The sequence below is a fragment of the Lepidochelys kempii genome, chromosome 14 (genome assembly GCF_965140265.1).
Source record: "Lepidochelys kempii isolate rLepKem1 chromosome 14, rLepKem1.hap2, whole genome shotgun sequence".
Taxonomy (NCBI): domain Eukaryota; kingdom Metazoa; phylum Chordata; order Testudines; family Cheloniidae; genus Lepidochelys; species Lepidochelys kempii.
Genome location: NC_133269.1, coordinates 27,140,319 through 27,164,981, shown reverse-complemented (window position 1 = coordinate 27,164,981; position 24,663 = coordinate 27,140,319). Strand labels below are relative to the sequence as shown.

The window sequence follows — 24,663 nt, the reverse complement described above, 5'->3', positions numbered from 1 at the left end:
CTGACCCAATGATTATTCATTATTTTACACACAATATGTTATACAAAATGGAGCAACTTCAGCATGAGAGACTGAGAGCAGCTCACCTGGGATTGAATAGGCCAGAGTTCAAGTCCTTGTTCCTGAGTGGGGATTCTAACCTGGAACTCCTGTGCAGCCTTAACTCAGCCACTTTTTGTGTATGCATTATGTCCACAGTCTTTAACTACATTTATTGATTTAGCGTTTGCATTTTCGCTGAGCCAAGGAATAGCATTCTTAATGGCGAAGTGGAGCTCTCAGAGCTCACCACTGAATTTGGTTAGTGAGCACTCCTTATGTATCATTGTTTGATCTGCACCACAGCTGCAACTTGGATTTTACCCCAGTGGTGCTGGTTGGCTGCACAGAGGCCTTGCCCAGTCCAGGCATTATCTACAGTCATTAACTACAAGATTACATACTAGTTTTTCCACCCCCACATTCACTGCAGTTCTGGGGCAGGCAAAAGGTCACCTTTTCCACCACAGATACCAGGCTGGTGGGTTAGAACACGCTCACCCCAACACACACGGCTGCGACACTGCTGGAGATGCCTCCTTTCTAGTTCTGTTCTTGACATACCTCCCATGACTGGGGCCCCATCTCTCTGCCCTCTTCTCAACCAGCTAGAGTTTGGAGAAGGGGAAGCATAGCAAACCTTCCAGAATATGGAGATAAGTAGGGAGCCTCAGAGCTCCCATACCACTGTGAAGCTCTGGGGCTTGGATAGAGACTTATTCATTCCAATGAATCTCTGCTACCCAGTGTCACTGGCTCTGTGCTGGAATCCACCAATGAGGTTGCTGTGCTGGTGGCATAAGGGCAGGTCGGGATAGAGCTATCACTGATCCCATTAATAGTGCCCTTTCATCCAACTCACACAACAACATAAAACCTTAGCTCTGACCTCTTACCCTATGCGTCCTTAATGCTCACGTTACTGTACCCGAGGTGAAAGTCCTTAGAGTGCAGCTGCACACCCAGGCTCCCACTTTGCATGGTACCGGTTTCCCTAAAACAACCCCTTCCGCCATACACACCCAGCTTTCACTCTGCCCCCTTCCCCAATCTCTTCCCCTCCACATCCTCACTGTTCCTCTGCTCCCCCACACTCATGCCCTTTATCACCAGATACCAGAGAAAGGGGAGGGGGAAACATCCAGCAGTGGGAAGATTATGTGAGTAAACAGGAATATGTGGGGGAATAGAAAGGTGAACAGCAACGAGGGAGTGAAGGGGCAAAAATTGGGAATATGGATGGGTAGGGGGAATAAGTGAGGACAATTGGGTCATAGGAGATGTCCATAATTCCCAATGCATGTGCTCCAATGGATGCCTCCCCTGCTGTGGAGATATTCTCCTTCCTCAGCAAGATTCCAATTCCAGCCAGGCCCTATTTGAATAAGCATGGAAGCTAGCAAAAACTATTCAAAAAAAATTAAACGTCCTGTTTTCAAATTAATTCTAATTTATAGACTAGTTAACAGTGTATTTGTAAATGCTCAGACAAATCAATCTGTATTCACAGAGTAAATGCTACAAATTTCAGAGGACTACACTGTGTTCTTCATGCACAATAAAAGGTTGAATTGCTGCTTTGAGTACAAAACTCACCTCAGACTGAACTATGGAGTCATGACCAACATCTTCACAATAATATGTGGAGCTGGTCACACTACCAACAGCTAATGTTGCCAAAAACTTCCCCTTAGAAGAACCTGTTTTCAATTGCCTGTAACTTTGCCAGATTTTAACAGTTTGAATTGAAATTTCCCACGTTGGGTGTCTGTATCAGGCTGAAGGTTTAGTTGTTAGGTTTTTTGCATGTTGAAAGTTTCAGCAAAAACAGGTCAGCCTTTTCTGAAAATGAGATTGGGGGAAATCTGTTGTTTGTCCATGTTAAAAAAATCCTGACAGCTTCTTCACTGAGAAGCCTTAATGCCTCCATACTTTAGAGCAGGGACTTGACATTTGGCAGAGGGAGTCCCTAGTGTCATGGATGTGCCCTTTACAGTCCCTCTGAAAAAAATTCCACATTTTCCAAGTTATAAGACTCTGAAAAATCTCAGTTTTCATTTGCTCAATAGTGGTTTGCTAGAGGTTAGCAGCTACATTTTTTGAAGATTCAATCTGCACGGACCGTGCTTCTATCCCTACTGGCTGCTACATGTGACCACGCTGTGCAGGTGCCATCCCCTCAGATTGACTGAGCATGCTCCAGCCAAGGGCTGCCTTGGCTGGAGCATGTGATTCCCTGTGATTGCTCCTCCTGGCTGCTGGTTGCCACTTTAGCACTGGGCATCAAAACTGAGAGCAGGGTGACTATCAGGAAGATGTTAAACAGAAGCTACTAAGTTAGACATTTTTAAATCAGCAGAGCAAGAGAACTTGCTTCCAAGATCATTAATGCTGATTTTTAGTAAGTCTTGAAGCACTGGGGAACTTCCAGAAGACTGGAAGTTAGCTAGTGTAGTGCCAATTTTTAAAAAGGGTAAATGAGATGTCCAGGTAATTATAGGCCTGTCAACCTGACATCAATCTCAGGCAAGATAATGGAGCAGCAGATATTGGACTTTATTAATCAAGAATTAAAGGAAAATAATATTGTGATGGGTTCCCCAGGGCGTAGCCTGGGACTGTGGGACTGCTGTGCCCCCCTGAACTCTCTCCAGCCTGGGCTGTCTCTCATAATGCCTTGGAAGTGATCAGCAGCAAACCCCTCCAGGTGCTGTTATCTCTCAGACCAACCTCATGTGGAGACCCCACACCCAGTTAGGTTGCATGAATGCTCCCAGAGTCACTCATGAATTTCACAGAGAAAGGCACCAGATCTAGATCCTTCCAGCTCCCAGCACTGTACCTCAGGAATATACTGTCTTGCACTGCTCAAGATGGGCAGTACATATTTATTAATTGGGTCACCACTTCATCAGTGGAAAGTGGATATACATCAGCCTTTGCAAAACCTGAGCAGATTTGCTACACACTTCATACAAAGTCACTGGTAAAGATAAACAGTTAAATGTATTGACTATAAAAGATAGATTTTAAATTATATTAAGTGATAGAAAGAAATAAAATATAAGCACACAGTCTAAACTCTCAACCCTATTAGATTAGATCAACAACTAGACTAAGTAGTTTTTCTCTCCCCACTGGATATTGCAGTTCATAGTCCACAGATTTCACCCTTGAAATCTGGGCCAGTCCCCTCAGTTGGAGTCTTCAGAGTGTCCTTGATGCTTGCATAGGTGGGTGAAGGAAAAAAAGCCAGGCATGTGGCCAGTGTGTCTATTTATACCCTCAGTCCATGTGCTTGGAAAACGCAAGTCCAGGCATGTCTGGGTGCATTGCTGAGTCTCCAGGCAAGGTTGAGCAATTCCCCTGGTGTGGCCTCATGCAGGTGAGTCGCATCGTAGCTCCCTTGCTGGACAATGGTTGTTGATGGGTTGATTGACACGCCACTGGGTGTTGGCTACTTTCCTTGCTGTTGCCTCTGGGGAGCTAATGTCTGGCTGATTCCCCAACTTACAGCATGTTTTAGTGGCCACCATACAACACAATTATCATAACTTCATATGCATTAATGATATACACATATGGATAGAGAAACGACTTTCAGCACATCATAACCTTTCCCCTGATACCTTACAAGGTATGCTTTATATGTAAGATCACAATTATATAAAAATGAGGAATATGGGGGTTCCAGGACACTCCCCCAAGGTATAGAATGTCACAAACGTAAGTAATGCAAATCAACATGGGTTTATGGAAAATAGATCCTGTCAAATTAACATTAACTTTTTTTGGATAAAACTAAAAATTGGTTAGTAAAGGTAATAGAGTTGATGTAACATAGTTAGACTTCTGTAAGGTGTTTGACTTGCTATTGCACAACATTTTGATTAAAAACGAGAATGATATAAAATTAACATGGCACAAATTCAGTGCATTAAACACTGGCTAACTGATAGGTCTCCAAATGTAGTTGTAAATGGGGAGTCATCAAGGAAATTCCAGAATTAAGATTGTCCATGCCATCTTTAATTACATGATCACATATTTTTTCCTGCCTCATTCAGTGCACAGGATGGATCTGCCCGGGGGATGAATCAGAGTAGTGTAGTGAAAGAGGCTGTTGTCCATAGGACCTGTCTCATTTGTTTCAGAATTTGGAAGTTGTGTGGTGAATGAGGCAGGGGGTCGCAGGAAGAGAAAGAATGGTTTGCTGGTTAAGGAAGTTGAACGCAACCCTGGAAAATTGGATTCTATCCCTGCCTCTGCCACAGAGTTCCTGTGTGATGCTAGCAAGTTGTTAAAACCAACATTTTCACAACTGGCCACTAATTGTTTGTATCTTTTTCTGGGTGCCTAACTCGAGACCTTAGGGCCAGATTTTCCCAAGTGCTGAGTACTCTCACCTGCACTTGAAATCAGTGGTTTTGGTGGTGTGTATTAAATGAGGCCTGGGGGGCACACATTGCAAGAGGATGATAAAAGGAAACATTGAATAATTGCCCATTCACTAAATGAGGCAGGGGTCATGTGGAAAAACTAAAATGTGATAGTATATTTAAAGACTGTCTCATAATGCATACACACAAGGGAGCAGAATGAAGGTTGCACAGGCAAACATAATTGACATTTCCTAACTTTTGACTGCTTGAAGTTACAACTTTCATGTTCTTTTAGTTTTTCAGATGTATATTATATACTCATGTATAACTGATATTACTGTATAGTGACATTTACTGTAATTAATCCATATATATTTTCTTTTAAGGTTAATTTCTGCATCTTCCTAAAAATTCTAAAGTTGTTAATTTCCAAACTCAAAGCCCAACAAATGAGCTTTCATGATTACAAATACAGGTATGTGATAAATATCAAAGTGCTACTAGTCATTTGTATTACCATGGTGTCTTTCCTTTAGAAAGTTCCAAAAGTGCTATGCAATATATATAAGTATACACAGCCACCAAAGTGGTAAGACATGGCAGCCATTTTGATCAAGTAACACAAGTGTCTTAGGAGAGGAAGAGAAGAATAATGACTTGCCAACTGAAACGCTAGAGGAAATGTAGCGCGGTTGAATGTAGGTACCAGTACTAGCTGTAACCACAACACTTTGTTTTGCAGTAAGTGATAAGGGATCTTTAGTGATAAGTTGTTAGGACCCCAATTTTATGCCTCTTTCAAAACATACATCATCCCTGATGCTTCCCACATCTGGGGTGCTGAAGACTTAAGCCCGGGTCCTGGAGGGGTGGGGGGTGGGCAGGGCTACCCCTTCAGAGTCACCTGTATCCCTTAGCATGCCCTAGTGCCATGCTGTGGTATTGGGGATCAGTAAGGACTCAGAGTGCCACCTACTGAATCACCGCCATCACTTTCTACAGCCAGCTGAGTTTTCCTGGGGGCAGTTCCAATCCAGGTACCAGACCTAAGCTGTGCACAACTTGGCATATGAGACCATAAGAAATTCATGCAGTCCATGCAGGTCTTGTAAGTGTATTAGTATAGCTTACCCACGAGTGGTTGCTGCCCTCCAGCAGCCACCCACATTGGCTATATAAGAACTCAGCGAGTGCAAGTCTGACTACTCAACGCAACAGCTGCCTGGCTTCTTATCCATTAGGTGCTGTGCTGTGTTCTTGGAATAAAGCCTGATGCTGATTCAGCCTAACATGTCTATTGTGAGTGTTATCTTGTTCCATGACAGTTTGAGCAGACCACTGACTAACCCATCTCCTCCCTTCGTGATTTCTACTAGGAAATGCAAAACACTAACATACCTGTGGCTGATATAACCTCCAAAGACTCCAGAACCAAATGGTGCAACTACAGGTATAGAATACTGCTCTCCAGGCTTCTCAACCCCAATACCATCTGATAGGGGCCCTCAGTCCCACTGGTGGGTACATTTGTTTGTGACAGATAGAAATTTTGTGATTTCCTGAATCATGGCCATCTACTTTATCTGCTCTGGCTGCTTATGTACCCTACAGACTAGACCAAGGTAGGGCTTATAAATAGCCTACTGACCAGAAAAGCTCTGAATTAGGAATCACTACTGCTGCAGCAGTACAGTCCCATGCTGAATAACTTTGATTTCATCGGTGCTATCTCAACTATATTTGATGACCCAAACTACACTCATGTGACCAAAGCCTCCCTTCACTCCCTAAAACAGGGTTGCTGGTCCATTTCGGACTACACTGCTCACTTTTGACACCTGATAAGGATGCATTGGCCTGGTTGAAACCATCAATGACCCTATTCTCCTTTGTCAATTTATACATCTGGATTGATGTCTGCTTGTTTGAATGACATCAGGAGAGAAAGAGTTCATTCCAGCAAACTTGTTTCTATGTGATGACATTTCTGCAGGCATCACAAACTTTAATCGTGTGATTGAAACTATGTGCATTGACACAACTTGAACTCATCTCACTGGTCAAGAGAAGAAGCATTGTCACCAAAATGGTCTTTGTCATACTGTGGTGGATCTGGCCACTTTGTGGCTATCTGTCCCTTGAAATGTAAACCTAGCATACACTTAGGAATCTCCAGTTTCCAGCCCTATACAATGCAAACTCTGATGCATCCAGTAATTTCATGGACATAAAGTCCCAATTTAATGTAAACCTGCTCCTGATTATGTTGAGTCCATTGATGGTACCCTGCTTTCTTCAGGCCTGGTTAACCAAGAGACCACCCCTCGTGAAGTCGTGGTTCAGGATCACCATGAAGTCAACTTAGTCAAATTGCTGCATTTTCCAGTTGTCCTCAGTATTACTTGATTTACACTGAATGATCCACATATTTCATGGAGGGCACAAGAAGCGCAACTGAAGTCAAGTTACTGCTGACAGTTGTGCCTTGTGGGACCAAGCACCAAAACCCCAGAAGGCAACACAACTAGGTCTATTGTGCATTGTTCCCAACACATTAGCCAACTTCAACCTAGTCCTTCAAACACCTTTGATGTCCATAATTGTGGTAACAATTAAGGTACTACCAACCAATGCCCGTCCAGACTATGTTGTTGGAATAGTTAGGACCAAAGATCTCAACCCAGTCCCTGTGATCCCAGCAAAATACCAAAATCTAGCAAACATATTTGATAAAAGGAATGTGGACATTCCTTACAATTGTCCTATTAATCTAAAGCCAGGAGCCAAAATCCCACTGAGTGAATGTACACTCTGCTGGAACAAGAGCTCAAGGCTCTTCAGAAACACCTTCAAGAAAATCTTGCAAAAAAATTTCATCCAGCTGTTGACCTCTCTGGCCAGTATTCCTCTGTTATTTGTGAAGAAGAAACATGTCTGACTTTGTGTTTGTATCAATTATCATGCCTTGAGTAGAATCACTATTAGAAATAGATACCCCTTGGTTTATATCACTGAGTTATTTGACAGATTGTGCTCCACAATGCTATTTACCAAGCCTTTGAGGCACTTACAATTTAGTATAGCCATTTTGAGTATCTGGTGATGCCTTTTTCTGTCTTTCAAAGACCCTGGCCACTTTTCAGCATTTCATTAATGACATTTTTAGAAGCATTTTAAATCCATTTGTGATGATCTACCTGGATCATATTCTTATCTTCTCAGAAACCCAACTCCTCCATGACCAACACATTCACATAGTACTAGAATGTCTTCATGAGCATAGGCTCTACGCAAAACTAGAAAAATGTGAATTTGGCCAGTCCTCCATGGAATTTGTAGATTATATATTTTTCTCAAGTGGCATCAGCATGGACAATAGAAAAGTATCTGTGATCAGGAATTGGGAAACCCCAAGAAATGTGTGTGAACGTCAACATTTCCTTGGATTTGCAAATCTTTACCAATTTTTATCAAGGATTTTGTAAGACAGGTGTCCTCTATGATTGCACTGCTCCAGAACAATACCCAATTTGCCTGGACATGGATAGCTCAGTCTTTTTTAGACCACTTAATGGAAGCATTTTTGTCAACACCTATTCTGGTGCTCAGATCCGGTGAAACCCTTTAAGCTGAGGCAAACATGTTCAAAGTGGCAATCAAAGCTGTACTATCATAACAACATGGACACCGGAATCAACTCCATGTGCACCCAATTTCTTGCCCAGGTATATACAGATCACAAAATTTTGGAATATCTACATACTGTGAAAACCCTGAATCAACATCAAAACCAGTGGTCTTTATTTTTTTCCAGATTTTACTTCATTTTGATGTACCATTCAGGCACCCAGAAAGCTCAACACACAATGTCTTAGGAGGGAATGCACTAGGAGAAAGAACTCAAGAATATTCTATAATCCTTATATATTGTAATTTTGCCAATGCAATAGTACAAAGGAATTTGCTGCCCTTCATCTGATCCTTGTTATCTAATGACCCATTTACGACAAAAGTCATGTTGACTCAGAATGCTGCCAGTGACCAACTTCCTAACCCCAGCTTCCTCATTGAAGATGGGATCCTTTATTTCAAGGGCCATATATATGTCCCACAAGGCGACCTGTGGCTTGAAGCATTTAAACTTTGACATGATTCTCCTTTAGCTGCCAATTTTGGCCACTTTAAAACACACATTTTCTGTGGCCAAAGATGCAACCTTTCATCAAGTTATATATTAAATCCTGCAATATTTGCTCTCCAACAAAGACCGCCCCACCACTCACCCCCATGTGAAACATCTTGAGGACTTCATGCCAGCCCTGGTTATCTATCGCCATAGATTTTAGCATTGACCTACCCGGCTTAAAGAGCAATAGAACCATCTTAGTTATCACCCACAACCTTCTTAAAATATACCACTTTATCCCATAGTTTCCCCTGCTTAGGGACAGCCTGGGTCATTTTTACTTGTGTCTTCAAACTCCATGGGTTACTATCTATCATCATCTCTGACCAGGCCCCACAATTTGTTTCCCATTTGTGTCAAGAACTTTTTAAGTTGCTGAATGTTAAGCTATATAATTCCTCTGCCTACTATCCTAAGACCTCTGAGCAGATCAAACAGGTTAACCAAATAATTGAACAATATCTTCATTGTTTCATCAGTTATCACGAGGACTACTGGGTCTCACTCCTTCTTTTTGCCAAATTTGCCTATAACAACTCTATGTCTCAACCCTTTGCAGCCCCTTCTACACTAACTATGGCTTCCATCTACATTTCCATCCATCCTTACCAGGGGTGTCTTATGTCCCTGAACCCATTGACGTAGTCCAGCATTTGTACCATCTTCAAGAGGAACTGAGAAAACATCTCAACTCAGCCAAAAGTTCCTACAAATATTGCATAGACTGACACTGTTGTGTCATTTCATTTCATCATTGCTGACTGGGTATGGTTATCATCACGAAACTTCACCTCCATTCATCCCTCACATAAACAAGATCATGAACACCTGGGTCCAGGAAATCATCCAGCAAATCAACCCTGTCATAGTCAAACTGTTTCTGCCTAGCTCCTTGAGAGTACATCCGGTCTTCTGCATTTTGCTGTTAAAGTAATAAACTGACAATCCCTTTGCTGGATGATTCAACCCTCCACCTTCACCACTTATCATCCAAGGCCATGAAAAATATCGTGTACAAAGGATCCTTGACTCTAGATAGTCTGGGGGAAATGAGGTACCTTGTGGATTGGGAGGATTATGGGCTGGTTAACCAGTCACAGGAACCCACCAGTCACATCCATGCCCCTGATAAGATTAGAAAATTTCATCAAACCTACCCTACCAAGTCCAGACCCAAGATTCCTGGTAGGCATCCTTAAGGGAAGTGTAAATGCAGCCTGTGAAGAGGTTATAACTGAATTACTATAACTTACCCCCTACTGGTCTTTGCTCACCAGAGGCCTTCCTCACCTACTATGTAAGAACTCATCAAATGCCAGTGTTAGCTCAATGCAATGGCTGCCTGGCTTTTATTCACTAGGTATTCTCAGAATAAAGCCTGATGCTGCTTCAGCTGGACCTGAGTCTGTTGTGAGTGTTGCCTTGTTCCATAACAGAGACCACAGCACAGAAGCAACTCTTAATTTTTGTAAAAAAAAAAAGAATTTAAAAGATTTAAAAAAATAACAACAAAACCCCCAAAAAACTAGAACCTAAATTTTTAGAAGAATCAAGAGATCTTCAAATTCTGGCTCCCTCCTAAACATCCCTCTTGTCTCCACACACACTCTCTTCCCTCCCACGCACACCCTCTTCCCTCTCACACACAATTCAGTTTGCCCTTCCCTTTCATGGACCAACTAATAGTTCTCCCCACACACCAAACAGCAATTATTTTGCTCTCTCTCGCTTCCTCCACACACACCATTAATTCATTCCCCCTACCATTTTGCAGAGCCCCACAGCTAATTCTGCTGCCCTGTCCCATTGTATGCCTGGGACCTCTTCATCACCTTTTCCAAGATCGAGTGATAGCACTCAACTCCCCTACCCAGGTTGGGGGGCAGGCAGCTCCAGCCAGAGTTGCAGAATGACAGGAAGCTGTTGTCAATTTTCCCCTGAGAACATGATACAGGAGGGTTTCTCAAGCACTCCAGCCTGTTTGCAGAGGGAAGGGAACTCCAGATGGTCCTTCAGCACATGAAGCATTTCTGACTGGTTGTCTTTTCCAAGAGGTGGGGTAATAGGGAAGGACAGTCAAACAAATGGGGATTTCCCTGCAGATCCAGAGAAGGAGCTGAAGAACCCCTATAAAGTTAGTTATTCCCTGCTGCAAGGCATGGAAAGGTTATTAGCCACCATGAATCTGTTGTGGGCACTAGTGTATACTAGTATTTGTGTATTCCACACCACAGGCTATAAATACTTACCACATACTTATCCTCAAGGAGCCATATCTCTGCCATTCTCTTGTCAAGCTTTAGTCTTGAACAATGAACTTTTATTAGCAGTAATGTACATTGGAAAACATAATCCGAACTACACATATAAAATGATAGGGTCTAAATTAGCTGTTACCACTCAAGAAAGAGATCTTGGAGTCACTGTGGAGCTCTTTGCCAGAGGATGTTGTGAAGGCGAAAACTATAACTGGGTTCAAAAAGGAACTAGATAAGTTCATGAAGAATAGGTCCATCAATGGCTATTAGCCAGGATGGGCACGGATGGTGTCCCTAGCCTCTGTTTGCCAGAAGCTGGGAATGGGCAACATGGGATGGATCACTTGATGATTGCCTGTTCTGTTCATTCCCTCTGGAGCACCTGGCATTGGCCACTGTTGGGTTACTAGGCTAGATAGACCTTTGGTTTGACCCAGTATGGCCGTTCTTATGTTCTTATGATAAATAATAAAGCTAATTCCACACAACCAGTCCAGAAAAGCCTGGGAAGGAAGGAAGAACTCAATAAGCCAAAGAAGATAATCAGTCTTATTTAATAGAACAGATCAAACTATTCACTACATGTAGTATTTGTAATGAGTTCAGACCCTTCCTCTGGTTAGTGCATTGTTCATGAAACAATCCTGTTGTTCTTTAAGTCCATTTGTTATTATATGGTCAGTATTCATAGGGCAGATCTTGCATCCCTTACTCATTTAAGTAGTACTTTACAAATAGCCTCAGTGAAACCAAAGGAGCTCATTCTGGAGTGAGATGCCACCACTCTTCAGTAATAAGGATGACAGAATCTAGCCCCAAATATTTTGGATTAATAGTTTTCAGACCACAGGTTGTTCACAAGCTGTTCTCTTCAGCTATTCACTGTTAGTTATGTGTGCTGTGTGGCTAGTCACCCTAAAGTCCAGGAGATTACTTCTGCTCCCTGATTGGATCACAAACATTTAAAGCCACAAAATAACGAATAATGAATGGCAAACAATGGCAAGTGCATAGAGTACTTCCAGTACAGATTTCCACATGAATAACCATTTGTGTTCAAATTTGTGACATTTCAGGATTCACCAACATTTCCAAAAATATTTGGAAGTTTTATTTACTATAATAATTTAATTATTTATTCAGTGATCAGCTCTTTCATAGTGCTTAATTTGACAGCACACCCCCACTGTTGTGAATTTCCATGTGTAATGACTAATAAAACTCTCTGCAGAAGGAGACAAACTCAACAATAATATTTGCAAAAATATTCATCGGTTGTTTTTATTTTTATTATAAAACAGATCCCATGTTTAAGACTTTCTTTTAAATATATTTTCCCCATGAGGCCTATAAAATCCAGTCCCAAAGTGAAATAATAGAAATCTTTAAAAGCAGTCAGGGGCTTTATTAACACAAGCAATCCCAGGATCTTATTGCCACTTTTCTTCTCATCCTAACCCCCACACTCCTTCAATGTTGTTTTCCCTCCCTTTTCATGTCATTCCATAATTTAGAGGAAGATTGTGGCATTTAGCCTACAGTTAACATAGGAGGTGGTGCGGAGCTGCACAGCCCCAGGGGAAGTTGTAAGAGGGGCACAAGGACTCCTGGTATTCCATAGCACACATGCATGGAATATGCATATGGCACCATCCCTTTAGACTGAAAACTATTCCCTGGCCAAACACACCCAACCAATGCACCAGGGGTGGGGCTGTTGCCTATCTTCTTCCTGCCCCCAGTGAGGCAATTTGCATGCTTAGGGGTGACAGACAGGAGCAATCCCTGTGCTCTCCTGCCTGCAGGGACTGCTGTTGTGCCTGACCCTTCTGATGAAGGCCTATAAGTGGGGACAGGTTCCTTTTGCTCTCCAATCATCTGTGCGTGCACACACACACACGGGCCAGGGACAATGTGTCCCTTAAATTGCAAATTACTTAGGGCAGGGAGAATGTCTTTTCATTGTCTGTGAAGCACCATACCTATCTATGCTTCTGTATAAATTAAAATAAATAATAATTGCATGGAAGATGGTTATCAAAAATCTTGGAATGTGGTAGAAGTAGAAGTTAGTCTTGGCAGTGTGGAGCACAGCCCTGTAAAGCATTTCATAGTGGCCACATGCTGGTTTTTCTAGACAACAGTGTTTATTTTGGGAGTTCAATGGTGAGGAGCAACGTGTGGTGGTTTCGTGAGGCACTGATATGTCCGAGGCACTGTAGCAGGTCTGTATATGAAGCAGAACTTGAGAAGTTTTGATGATTACAAACAAATGGACAAGAATCAGCAAAAGGGTGATGTGTCAGCAAAGGGGATCGAGAGAATATATCCGGCTGGAGAGCCTACTAAGATCCATCTGCTTAAGAAGGTGGAGAGATTAGGGGTGAAATCCTGACTCCAGTGGGGTCAATGGCAAAACTTCCATTAACTTTATTGGGGCCAGGCTTTCATCTTGGATAATGTTCTGAGGGTTGACATGGAGGGAGTGTGTTTCCAGCTACAACCATGAATGGTGGGTGAAAGTAAGATCATGCACAGAGCAGTTCAAGCACTCCTGTTCAAGCACTCCTCTCTCCCTGGTGCAAAGCCTCACTTTTGTGTGAGTTTCAGTTTTGCAGCCAGAACAATAAAGCCACCACAGCACACATCTATGGTGGTTTTATTGTTCTGGCTGCAAAACTTACACTCAAAAAGGCTGTGGTCCAACAGTTCCCCCGGCGTCTGTCTGCTGGCTCCAGAAATATAACATTTGGTGATGAGAAAGTTATATCCCACAAGTGTCCAGTGCTCCCATTAGCTGATCACAAAGAAGGAAAATAAGAAAATAATACTATTGAAAAAAGGGGGCAAAGTTCACTTAGTGGCACAGGGTGACAGACTGCTGTTTTTTGCTCCTGAAACAGCATGAATCAGCCAGCTAGAGAAGAGGAAGTAGAGAAATAAGGATAGAACAAAGGAATAGGCTGCTGCCCGGGGCTTGTGCAAATGAAAAGCAGTGACATGGAAGCAAGCAGCCATACTTACTGAACATGTGCTATCAGGCAGGCACTGAGGGTCTATAGCCAGCAGGAGCACAAGCATAGCCAAAGGAATGTGTAAGCACACAGCCAGAAAAGGGTGATCGAGTGCAGGTAGTGCAATAACAAAAAAGAATTTCCCTGTGGAAAAGGCATCCAGGAGGCATGAAGTCCAAGAGGAGAACAGAGAAATGGCACCTTTTGTGGGCAAAATTGGTGAGTTTGATGACAACTGCAACTCATTGGTGGTGTAACTTGAACATTCTGAGCAACTTGTAACTTGCTACACTATTCCTGATGGATAAAATGTTTAAACCGTGCTGAGAGTTATGGGTCCAAAGGCAGACAGACTGTGGCATGACCTGTTGTCTCCCACTCGGTCTAGAACTGCCACACAATTACTGCAGCAATGCAGGAACATTTTTCTCCGACACCCCTGATGATAGCAGGATGGTATCAGTTTCATCAATGACGTCAGGGAAATGGAGAGTTAGTAGCACAGTTTGCTGCTGCTTGAATGAAATGGTCAGAACACTGTCAATTCGGACAAACATTAAGTGATGACCTACGTGATCAATTGGTATATAGACTATGCAGTGACCAGGTCTGGAAGAAGTTATTGACTGTATCAGCACTTACACTCAAGAAGGCTGTTGAAGTCGCGGCTGCAATGGAGACCACAGAGAAGGATTATTTGTAATTTAGTGTGAACGAAGTTCAATTCCTGCGTCGATGGGACAGAAAACCATGGGAACATAAGGAATTTCTGTGGGGCCATTGTGCACAAACTGCACACTCTGAGAAGGATTACAGGCCACAATAAGTTATTTTCAGAAAGTGCCAGAAGAAAGGACACATTGCAGCAGCCTGTCGCACAGTTCAGTGACCAGCAACACAGAGTAACTGTATACCCAAGAAGACCCCTATGAAGATGGACCCCAGGAAAGACTGGAAGTGAGGAATTCATAATGTTGAAAAGACAAGAGCATGCATTACACTTTTTATCAGATGCTGGAGTCAGAGATGGCATCTGGGTTACACCATTGATCAAAGGAGGTCCTACAAGAATGGAGCTTGATATTGGAGCTGCTGCTATCACCAGACTTTGTCACAAGCTCCCTTGGGAGAAACCTCCATGGTTTTGAAGATGTAATAATCCAGGTGAAAATTCAAGTCAATGGGCAATCAGTCATTTTACCTTTGTGTGTGATTGAAGGGAAGTATTCACCATTATCTGGCAGATCTTGGCTTGTGTAGCACAAGATGAATTGGCCCATGACAAGGTGATCGTGAAAGCGCCTCAAAATCTTCAAGAAATATTGGACAGATATTTCAAAGGTTTTGAGAAAGAGCTTAGACAGAAGAGCAACATACCAGTGAAGTTCACTGTTAAGTCTGACAGTGAGCTGAAATATTGTAAGCCCAGAGTTGTGCTTTATGCTCTGAAGCCTCTGGTGAAAGCTGATTTGGATCAATTAGTGAATATTGGAATCTTATCACCCGTTTCACAAAGTGAGTGGGTTATACCCATCATACCAGTGATCAAGAAGGATGGCTCAGTCCAAATTTGTGGAGATTTCAAAGTGACACTGAATCCAGTTTTATGTGTAGACCCATATCCATTACCTCATATTGATAATTTGTTTGCTACTCTTAGTGGTGGACAGTGTTTCAGTAAATTGGATTTTCTCAATGCATACCTACAAATGGAGATTGATCTGGCATCTCACAAATATCTCACAATCAACACACAAAAAGGCTTATTTTATTACAACAGGTTGCCTTTTGGAATCACATTGGCACCTGCCCTGTTCCAGAAATCCATGGATGAGATTCTGAAGGGACTGAAGGGAGTTCATCATTGTGGGTGACATTCTTTCTCAAATGAAGGGGATGGTACTAAAGGGTACAGTGTTGGATCATAAGAATCCCCAGTTTACACAAGTCATGTCATATCAACATGAATTACCTGTGAATCACAGTTGCATATTATGGGGAATGTGAGTGATCATTCCAGAATAACTTCAATATCAGGTTTTGGAAGCTCTTCTCAAAGGTCATTTTGGCATTGTATGGATGAAGGCCATAGCCCAGAGTCATGTCTGGTGGCCAGGGACTAACGAAGACATTGAGAGGAAGGTGCAGTGTGGTACTACATGTCAACAAATTCAGCATGCTGCTGGCCCAGCTCATCTACATCCTTAGTCATGACCTCAGACTCCTTGGACATGTATTCATGTGGACTTTGCTGGACCTTTAGATGGTTATATGTTTTTAGTCATAGTAAATGTCGATTCAGAATGGCCCAAAGTTTTCAGAATGACTTCTATACAGCTGCTAAGACCATTGGACATCTTCGTACCTTGTTTAGCCATTTTGAATTACCATTACAGTTAATGAGTGACAATGGACCTTGATTCTGTCCTGAAGAATTTCAGCAGTTCCTAGCTTTAAATGGAATTCAGCACATACCCTCAGCTCTTTACCATCCTGCTACAAAGGGACTAGTGGAATGCTTTGTACAAACACTTAAGCATGCTTTAAAAGCTAACAAGTCTATTCTGAGTCATCAGCAGAAACTGGAAAATTTCTGGCTTGTCTACAGGAACACACCAGTTGATACTACACAGTAATCACCTGCAACTCTTTTCTTGAAACCATCTTTGTGAACCTGTTGGAACCTGCTATGTTTTCAAAATTGCCTCATATAAGGCTATGTTTTAGTCGTGGGTATTTTTAGTAAAAGTCATGGACAGGTCACAGGCAGTAAACAAAAATTCATGGCCTGTGATCTGCCCATGACTTGTACTATATACCCCTAATTAAATCTTGGGGGTAGGGGCAGCCCGGAGGTGCTGCGGGTGCTTGGGGGGTGGCCTAGGGGGCACTGCGGGTGCTGAGGGCGTGGCCGGGGGGGCACTGCGGGTGCTGAGGGGGTGGCCTGGGGGTGCCATGGGCTCTGGGGCAGCAGCCTGGGACCCCTGCTTGCGCTTGCAGGGGCAGAAGGCACTGCACAGCCCAGAACCCCTGCTGCTGCAGGGGGGGCAGGCAGTTGCATGTGGCCTGGGTCCCCTGCTGGTGCTGGGAGGAGGGGTTGGCAGGGCTGGCAGGCTCCCTACCTGGCTCCACGCCTCCCCAGAAGTGTTGACATCCCCCTCCCTCAGCTCCTAGGTGGAGGCGAGGCCAGGCAGTTCTGCACCCTGCCTCTGCCCCGAGCACCGGCTCCGCAGCTCCTGTTTGCCAGGAACCATGGCCAATGGGACCTGCGGGGGCGGTGCCTGCAGGCAGAGGCAGCACACACAGCCCCCTGACCACGCCTCCGCCTAGGAGCCGAGGGATGTCGCTGCTTCCAGGGAGCAGCCCTGAGGTAAGCGCCACCCCGAGCCTTCACCCTCTCCCACATCCCAACCCCCAGCCCTGAGCCTCCTCCCACATCCAAACTCCTGCTGCGGGGGGGGTGTGGCCTGAGACTGCCCCCCAGCGGCTGGTGCAGCTGGCCCTAGGGCTGCCTGAGTTGCTCAGGTGGCCCCTGGGCCATGCACACTGGCCAGTGCAGAAGTCACAGAGGTTACGGAAAGTCACAGAATCGATGACTTCCGTGACACTCGCAGCCTTACTCATGTGTAGCCAAATTCCAAGCTATGCGAGTTGATCGACAATGTAAGACTTGTCATCATTCTTTTCAAGTTGGAGACTTAGTGTGGACTTGCAACTGCAGTTGTGGAGTGAAATGGGTATCTGGTGAATTTGAAAATGCACAGGACCTTTTTCATTTGTGGTAAAACTATCCAGTGGTATTTTATGGAAAAAAAAAACATATGGACCAGTTGCAGCCTCAGCTAGTACCAGAGTCTGTGGATGTTCCAGTAGGACTTTCTGTTCCTCCAATCAAACGTCCTTCCATCACAACTCCTAATTTTGATGACTTAGTGTTTTTTGTTGATTTCTTACCATTGACTATTCTTGTTGTTCAAGACTGCCACGCCACCATCACCATGGTATCCCAAGAGAGTGCAAAAACCAGTTGTGCACCTACACGTATAAGTCATTTAGTTAGTGAGTTGCTATTGCAGGTTGTCAACATGATTCTTAGGTGATATAGTGTTTCTTGTTAGCCATGTATATGATAATGTATATGTGTTTGGAAAGTTTTATAAAGTAGGATGGAGGAATATGAAGTCCTGTCTCTTTAAATGTTTGAGTACTCCCCACTCCCCCCTGCAAAGCCTCACTTTCATGTCAGTTTCAGTTTTGCATCCAGAGCAATAAAGCAAGCAAAACAGACAGCTGCTTGTCCATCAGCTCCCCCTGTCTCTGCCTCCTCTGCTAGCTCCAGAAATATAACAAGCAGGAACAAATGTGTTGCTCCTGATAAAATTAAGGGAAGAGATAGGTGATAGTTTGGGTGTGGTGATATGAGTTGGTCTGGTTGTCAGGGGGAAAAATCATGGTGCTGTCTTGAAAAAAATGCAAATGAAACAGTTTTGGTAGAAAACAGGAAAAGTTGTGGCCCATAAGATACAAATTTGTGGTGGGGATTTCAGACGACTGTCATGCTTGACCTTAGGAAAACTGCAAAATAGCCTGTATTTTACACTAAATGTTGTTTAAATCCATTTAATATTCAGATCAAATTTTTAAATAATTTTAAAAGCCATAGTCCTGCACTGGACATACGTAGAACCAAACTTGTCAAAATTCATGTGGAATCTTGTTCATCAGAAGTCTGGTCAGCTGACAAAGACCATGACTTTTTTGAAAATTCATACAAGTCACAGCATTTGTTATGGAAGTCAAGGTCACAAAGGTGACTTTTGCTGTCCCCGAAAAAAATCTGCCCTATTTTGACAAAATTATGAGTCTCTGAAAAGCTTCTGTTTGCACATGCTCAGTAGAAGTTGTGAGAAATTTGCAGCATTATTCTCTGAAGATTCCATCTGCACTGGGCATACTCCAGCCCTTCACAACACATATGTGCAACCTGACTGAGCATATGCCGTTTCCACAGTGCGAATGAGCATTCTCCAGCTCAGGGTTTCAATGGCTGAGCAGTACTATTCCTGAAATTGCTCCTACCAGCTGCCAAGGGCTGTTGTGGCACCAGGCAATGGAAGTGAAAGCTGCGAGATGGTCTCTCCTAGGCTGTCACTGGAGAGGGAAGAATAAGCCTGACTCAAATGCATAATTGTGAAGAGTCAAGGGGAAAGGAGGCAGTTGGAGGCTGAGAGGTTAATAGTAAGGAAGGTCAGGGCAGATTGGACAGGGGGCAGAAACATCTGTAACCAATACAGCATGTTCTCTTGCTAAACCTGGAACTGAAACCAGAGTCCAGCATTCCTCTGTGAAACCCACCAACAGTGTGTGTGTCACATAGAGGGATCATAGAATATCAGGGAAGGGACCTCAGGAGGTCATCTAGTCCAATCCCCTGCTCAAAGCAGGACCAATCCCCAATTTTTGCCCCAGATCCCTAATGGCCCCCTCAAGGATTGAACTCAGAACCCTGGGTTTAGCAGGCCAATGCTCAAACCACTGAGCTATCCCTCCCCCATCAGGAGAGTCGGGGGGGGGGGGAGAAAAAAATAGCTGGTAGTAGCTCACCTTACCTGCTCACTCTCCTTACAGTGTGTATGGTAACACCCATTGTTTCATGTTCTCTGTGTATATAAATCTCCCCACTGTATTTTCCACTGCATGCATCCGATGAAGTGAGCTGTAGCTCACGAAAGCTTATGCTCAAATAAATTTTAATAAATAAATAAACTCTGAGGTGCCACTAGTCCTCCTTTTCTTTTTGCGGATACAGACTAACACGGCTGCTACTCTGAAACCTGTGCAATCTTAAGTTTGGCTCCTTGTGCATTTATAATATCATCTTTAATTACATGTTCACATTTTTTTCAAGAGGCTCTCTCCCATTCAGTGCACAGGGGCCCTGTGAAAATCATAGTCTGTGATCATGTAAAGACTGTGTCATAATGCATATTCAAAAGGGGGGCAAATTATTGTTGCACAGGCAGCCTTAATTCTGACATTTCCTACTTTCTGAGTGCTTGACTTTGCAGCCTTAATAATGTTCTTTTAATATTTCCCACCTATATAATTTAACATTTATTTTGCATTAGTACCTAGAGGCCAACCATGATCAGGACTCCATTATACTGGGCGCTGTACAAATATATAGAAAATGACAGTCCTCACCATACAGAGCTAACAATCTAAAAAGGAGGAGTTTATGGCTCCCCTGTCAGACCCCTCTGTACAGATGTCCCAAAGAGCATTGTGTGGCGAGCTCATGCAAGTGTGGAGACTCTGACTCAGTACAGGGCCCCCCCTACTAAGCCAAATAACTCTGGTCACATTTTCAAACATAGGTACCTAAGATGAGGCACCTGCATATCTCTTTATGCACCTAAATAAAAGTTGTCTGATTTTCAGAGCTGCTAAATAAAGTGAATGGGAGCTGTGGGTGCTCAGCACCTAAGTTCCCCCTAAGCTCCGCGGCCGCACAGACACCCAGCAGGCTACCAAGTGCTGCGCACATCAGGTGCCCCTCCCCCACACTGCCATGTGCTGCTCCTGCCTTCTGCCTTGGAGCTGCTCCCGGGAGCCTCCTGCTTGCTGTGCAGAGAGGGGGAGAGCAGTAGGGTTGCTGATGTCAGGGTGTCTCTCTTCTCCTGCCCCTGTACCCTATCTCTGTCACACACACACACACACACACTGTGTCTTTCTGACACACACACAGTGTGTGACACAGACACAAATACTCTGTCTTTCACACTCACCTCCCAACACATACTTGTGGTGGTGTTGTTGTTACTTCTTGATACTTCATGCAATGCACATCTATTCTCTGTAATTTTATTCTTTCAAAGTGCTGTTATTTGAGGATTTTTACTGGTCTATGCATTTCATAATTTTTATTTCTCTCTTACGCTTAAATTTAATTCTTTTAGGGTATGTCTACACTACGGAATTAGGTTGAATTTATAGAAGTCGTTTTTTTAGAAATCGGTTTTATATATTCGAGTGTGTGCGTCCCCACAGAAAATGCTCTAAGTGCATTAAGTGCATTAACTCGGTGGAGTGCTTCCACAGTACCGAGGCAAGCGTCGACTTCCGGAGTGTTGCACTATGGGTAGCTATCCCACAGTTCCCGCAGTCTCCACTGCCCATTGTAATTCTCGGTTGAGATCCCAATGCCGGATGGGGCTAAAACATTATCGCGGGTGGTTCTGGGTACATATCCTCAGGCCCCCGTTCCCTCCCTCCCTCTGTGAAAGCAAGGGCAGACAATCGTTTCGCACCTTTTTTCCTGAGTTACCTGTGCAGACGCCATACCACGGCAAGCATGGAGCCCGCTCAGGTAACCGTCACCCTATGTCTCCTGGGTGCTGGCAGACGTGGTACTGCATTGCTACACAGCAGCATCAACCCCTTGCCTTGTGGCAGCAGACGGTACAGTACGACTGGTAGCCGTCATCGTCGTGTCCGAGGTGCTCCTGGCCACGTCGGCCGGGAGCGCCTGGGCAGACATGTGCGCAGGGACTAAATTTGGAGTGACTTGACCAGGTCATTCTCTTTAGTCCTGCAGTCAGTCCTATTGAACCATCTTATGGCAAGCAGGCAGGCGATACGGATTGCTAGCAGTCCTATTGCATTATCTTCTGCCGGGCAGCCATGAGATGTGGATGGCATGCAGTCCTTCTGCACCATCTGCTGCCAGCCAAAGATGTAAAAGATAGATGGAGTGGATCAAAACAAGAAATAGACCAGATTTGTTTTGTACCCATTTGCTTCCCCCCCACCCATCTAGGGGACTCATTCCTCTAGGACACACTGCAGTCACTCACAGAGAAGGTGCAGCGAGGTAAATCTAGCCATGTATCAACCAGAGGCCAGACTAATCTCCTTGTTCCAATAAGAACAATAACTTAGGTGCACCATTTCTTATTGGAACCCTCCGTGAAGTCCTGCCTGAAATACTCCTTGATGTAAAGCCACACCCTTTGTTGATTTTAGCTCCCTGAAGCCAACCCTGTAAGCCATGTCGTCAGTCGCCCCTCCCTCCATCAGAGCAACAGCAGACAATCGTTCTGCGCCTTTTTTCTGTGCGGACGCCATACCAAGGCAAGCATGAAGGCCGCTCAGCTCACTTTGGCAATTAGGAGCACATTAAACACCACACGCATTATCTAGCAGTATATGCAGCACCAGAACCTGGCAGAGCGATACCGGGCGAGGAGGCGACATCAGCGCGGTCATGTGAGTGATCAGGACATGGACACAGATTTCTCTGAAAGCATGGGCCCTGCCAATGCATGCATCATGGTGCTAATGCGGCAGGTTCATGCTGTGGAACGCCGATTCTGGGCTCGGGAAACAAGCACAGACTGGTGGGACCGCATAGTGTTGCAAGTCTGGGACGATTCCCAGTGGCTGCGAAACTTTCGCATGTGTAAGGGCACTTTCATGGAACTTTGTGACTTGCTTTTCCCTGCCCTGAAGCACATGAATATCAAGATGAGAGCAGCCCTCATAGTTCAGAAGTGAGTGGTGATAGCCCTGTGGAAGCTTGCAACGCCAGACAGCTACCGGTCAGTTGGGAATCAATTTGGAGTGGGCAAATCTACTGTTGTGGCTGCTGTGATGCAAGTAGCCCACGCAATCAAAGATCTGCTGATATCAAGGGCAGTGACCCTGGGAAATGTGCAGGTCATAGTGGATGGCTTTGCTGCAATGGGATTCCCTAACTGTGGTGGGGCTATAGACGGAACCCATATCCCTATCTTGGCACCGGAGCACCAAGCCGCCGAGTACATAAACCACAAGGGGTACTTTTCAATAGTGCTGCAAGCTCTGGTGGATCACAAGGGACGTTTCACCAACATCAACGTGGGATGGCCGGGAAAGGTACATGATGCTCGCATCTTCAGGAACTCTGGTCTGTTTCAAAAGGTGCAGGAAGGGACTTTATTCCCAGACCAGAAAATAACTGTTGGGGACGTTGAAATGCCTATATGTATCCTTGGGGACCCAGCCTACCCCTTAATGCCATGGCTCATGAAGCCGTACACAGGCAGCCTGGACAGTAGTCAGGAGCTGTTCAACTACAGGCTGAGCAAGTGCAGAATGGTGGTAGAATGTGCATTTGGACGTTTAAAGGCGCGCTGGTGCAGTTTACTGACTTGCTTAGACCTCAGCGAAACCAATATTCCCACTGTTATTACTGCTTGCTGTGTGCTCCACAATATCTGTGAGAGTAAGCGGGAGACGTTTATGGCGGGGTGGGAGGCTGAGGCAAATCGCCTGGCTTCTGGTTACACACAGCCGGACACCAAGGCGGTTAGAAGAGCACAGGAGGGCGCGCTATGTATCAGACAAGCTTTGAAAACCAGTTTCATGACTGGCCAGGCTATGGTATGAAAGTTCTCTTTGTTTCTCCTTGATGAAACCCCCCACCCCTTGGTTCACTCTACTTCCCTGCAAGCTAACCACCCTCCCCTCCGCCCTTTAATCATTGCTTGCAGAGGCAATAAAGTCGTTGTTGCTTCACATTCATGCATTCTTTATTCATTCATCACACAAATAGGGGGATGACTACCAAGGTAGCCCAGGAGGGGTTGTGGAGGAGGGAAGGAAAATGCCACACAGCACTTTAAAAGTTTACAACTTTAAAATTTATTGAATGCCAGCCTTCTTTTTTTGGGGCAAGCCTCTGTGGAGGAGTGGCTGGTTAGCTGGTGGCCCCCCCACCGCGTTCTTGGGGGTCTGGGTGTGGAGGCTATGGAACTTGGGGAGGAGGGCGGTTGGTTACACAGGGGCTGTAGTGGCAGTCTGTGCTCAGGCTGTAGTGGCAGTCTGTGCTCCAGCTGCCTTTGCTGCAGCTCAACCATACACTGGAGCATACTGTGGTATATTTCGTCCTCCAGCAGCCTCAGCATTGAATCCTGCCTCCTCTCATCACGCTGCTGCCACATTTGAGCTTCAGCCCTCTCTTCAGCCTGCCACTTCTCCTCCCAGTCACTTTGTGCTTTCCTGCACTCTGACATTATTTGCCTCCACGCATTCGTCTGTGCTCTGTCAGTGTGGGAGGACAGCATGAGCTCAGAGAACATTTCATCATGAGTGCGTTTTTTTTTCTTTCTAAGCTTCACTAGCCTCTGGGAAGGAGAAGATCCTGTGATCATTGAAACACATGCAGCTGGTGGAGAAAAAAAAAAGGGACAGCGGTATTTAAAAAGACACATTTTATAAAACAGTGGCTACACTCTTTCAGGGTAAACCTTGCTGTTAACATTACATACATAGCACATGTGCTTTTGTTACAAGGTCGCATTTTGCCTCCCCCCACCGCGTGGCTACCCCCTCAACCCTCCCCCCTCCCCGTGGCTAACAGCGGGGAACATTTCTGTTCAGCAGCAGGCAAACATCTCAGCAGGAATGGGCTCCTCTGAATGTCCCCTGAAGAAAAGCACCCTATTTCAACCAGGAGACCATGAATGATATCTCACTCTCCTGAGGATAACACAGAGAGATAAAGAACGGATGTTGTTTGAACGCCAGCAAACATACACTGCAATGCTTTGTTGTACAATGATTCCTGAGTACATGTTACTGGCCTGGAGTGGTAAAGTGTCCTATCATGAAGGACACAATAAGGCTGCCCTCCCCAGAAACCTTTTGCAAAGGCTTTGGGAGTACATCCAGGAGAGCCGCGAATGCCAGGGCAAAGTAATCCTTTCACATGCTTGCTTTTAAACCATGTATAGTATTTTAAA

The 24,663-nt window shown here is 44.5% G+C and overlaps 2 protein-coding genes across 9 annotated transcripts in view; one reads left to right on the top strand and one right to left on the bottom strand.

Annotated features, from left to right (window-relative positions):
- Nucleotides 1-24,663, bottom strand: part of GAS7 (growth arrest specific 7) — a 369,130-nt gene that overhangs the window by 78,002 nt on the left and 266,465 nt on the right. The gene's annotated exons all lie outside the window — the stretch shown is intronic.
- Nucleotides 1-24,663, top strand: part of GLP2R (glucagon like peptide 2 receptor) — a 120,262-nt gene that overhangs the window by 77,986 nt on the left and 17,613 nt on the right. Inside the window, exon 10 of the mRNA XM_073310817.1 lies at nucleotides 4,808-4,896. Within this exon, the coding sequence (XP_073166918.1) occupies nucleotides 4,808-4,896 (89 nt within the window). The remainder of the gene's footprint in view (nucleotides 1-4,807; nucleotides 4,897-24,663) is intronic.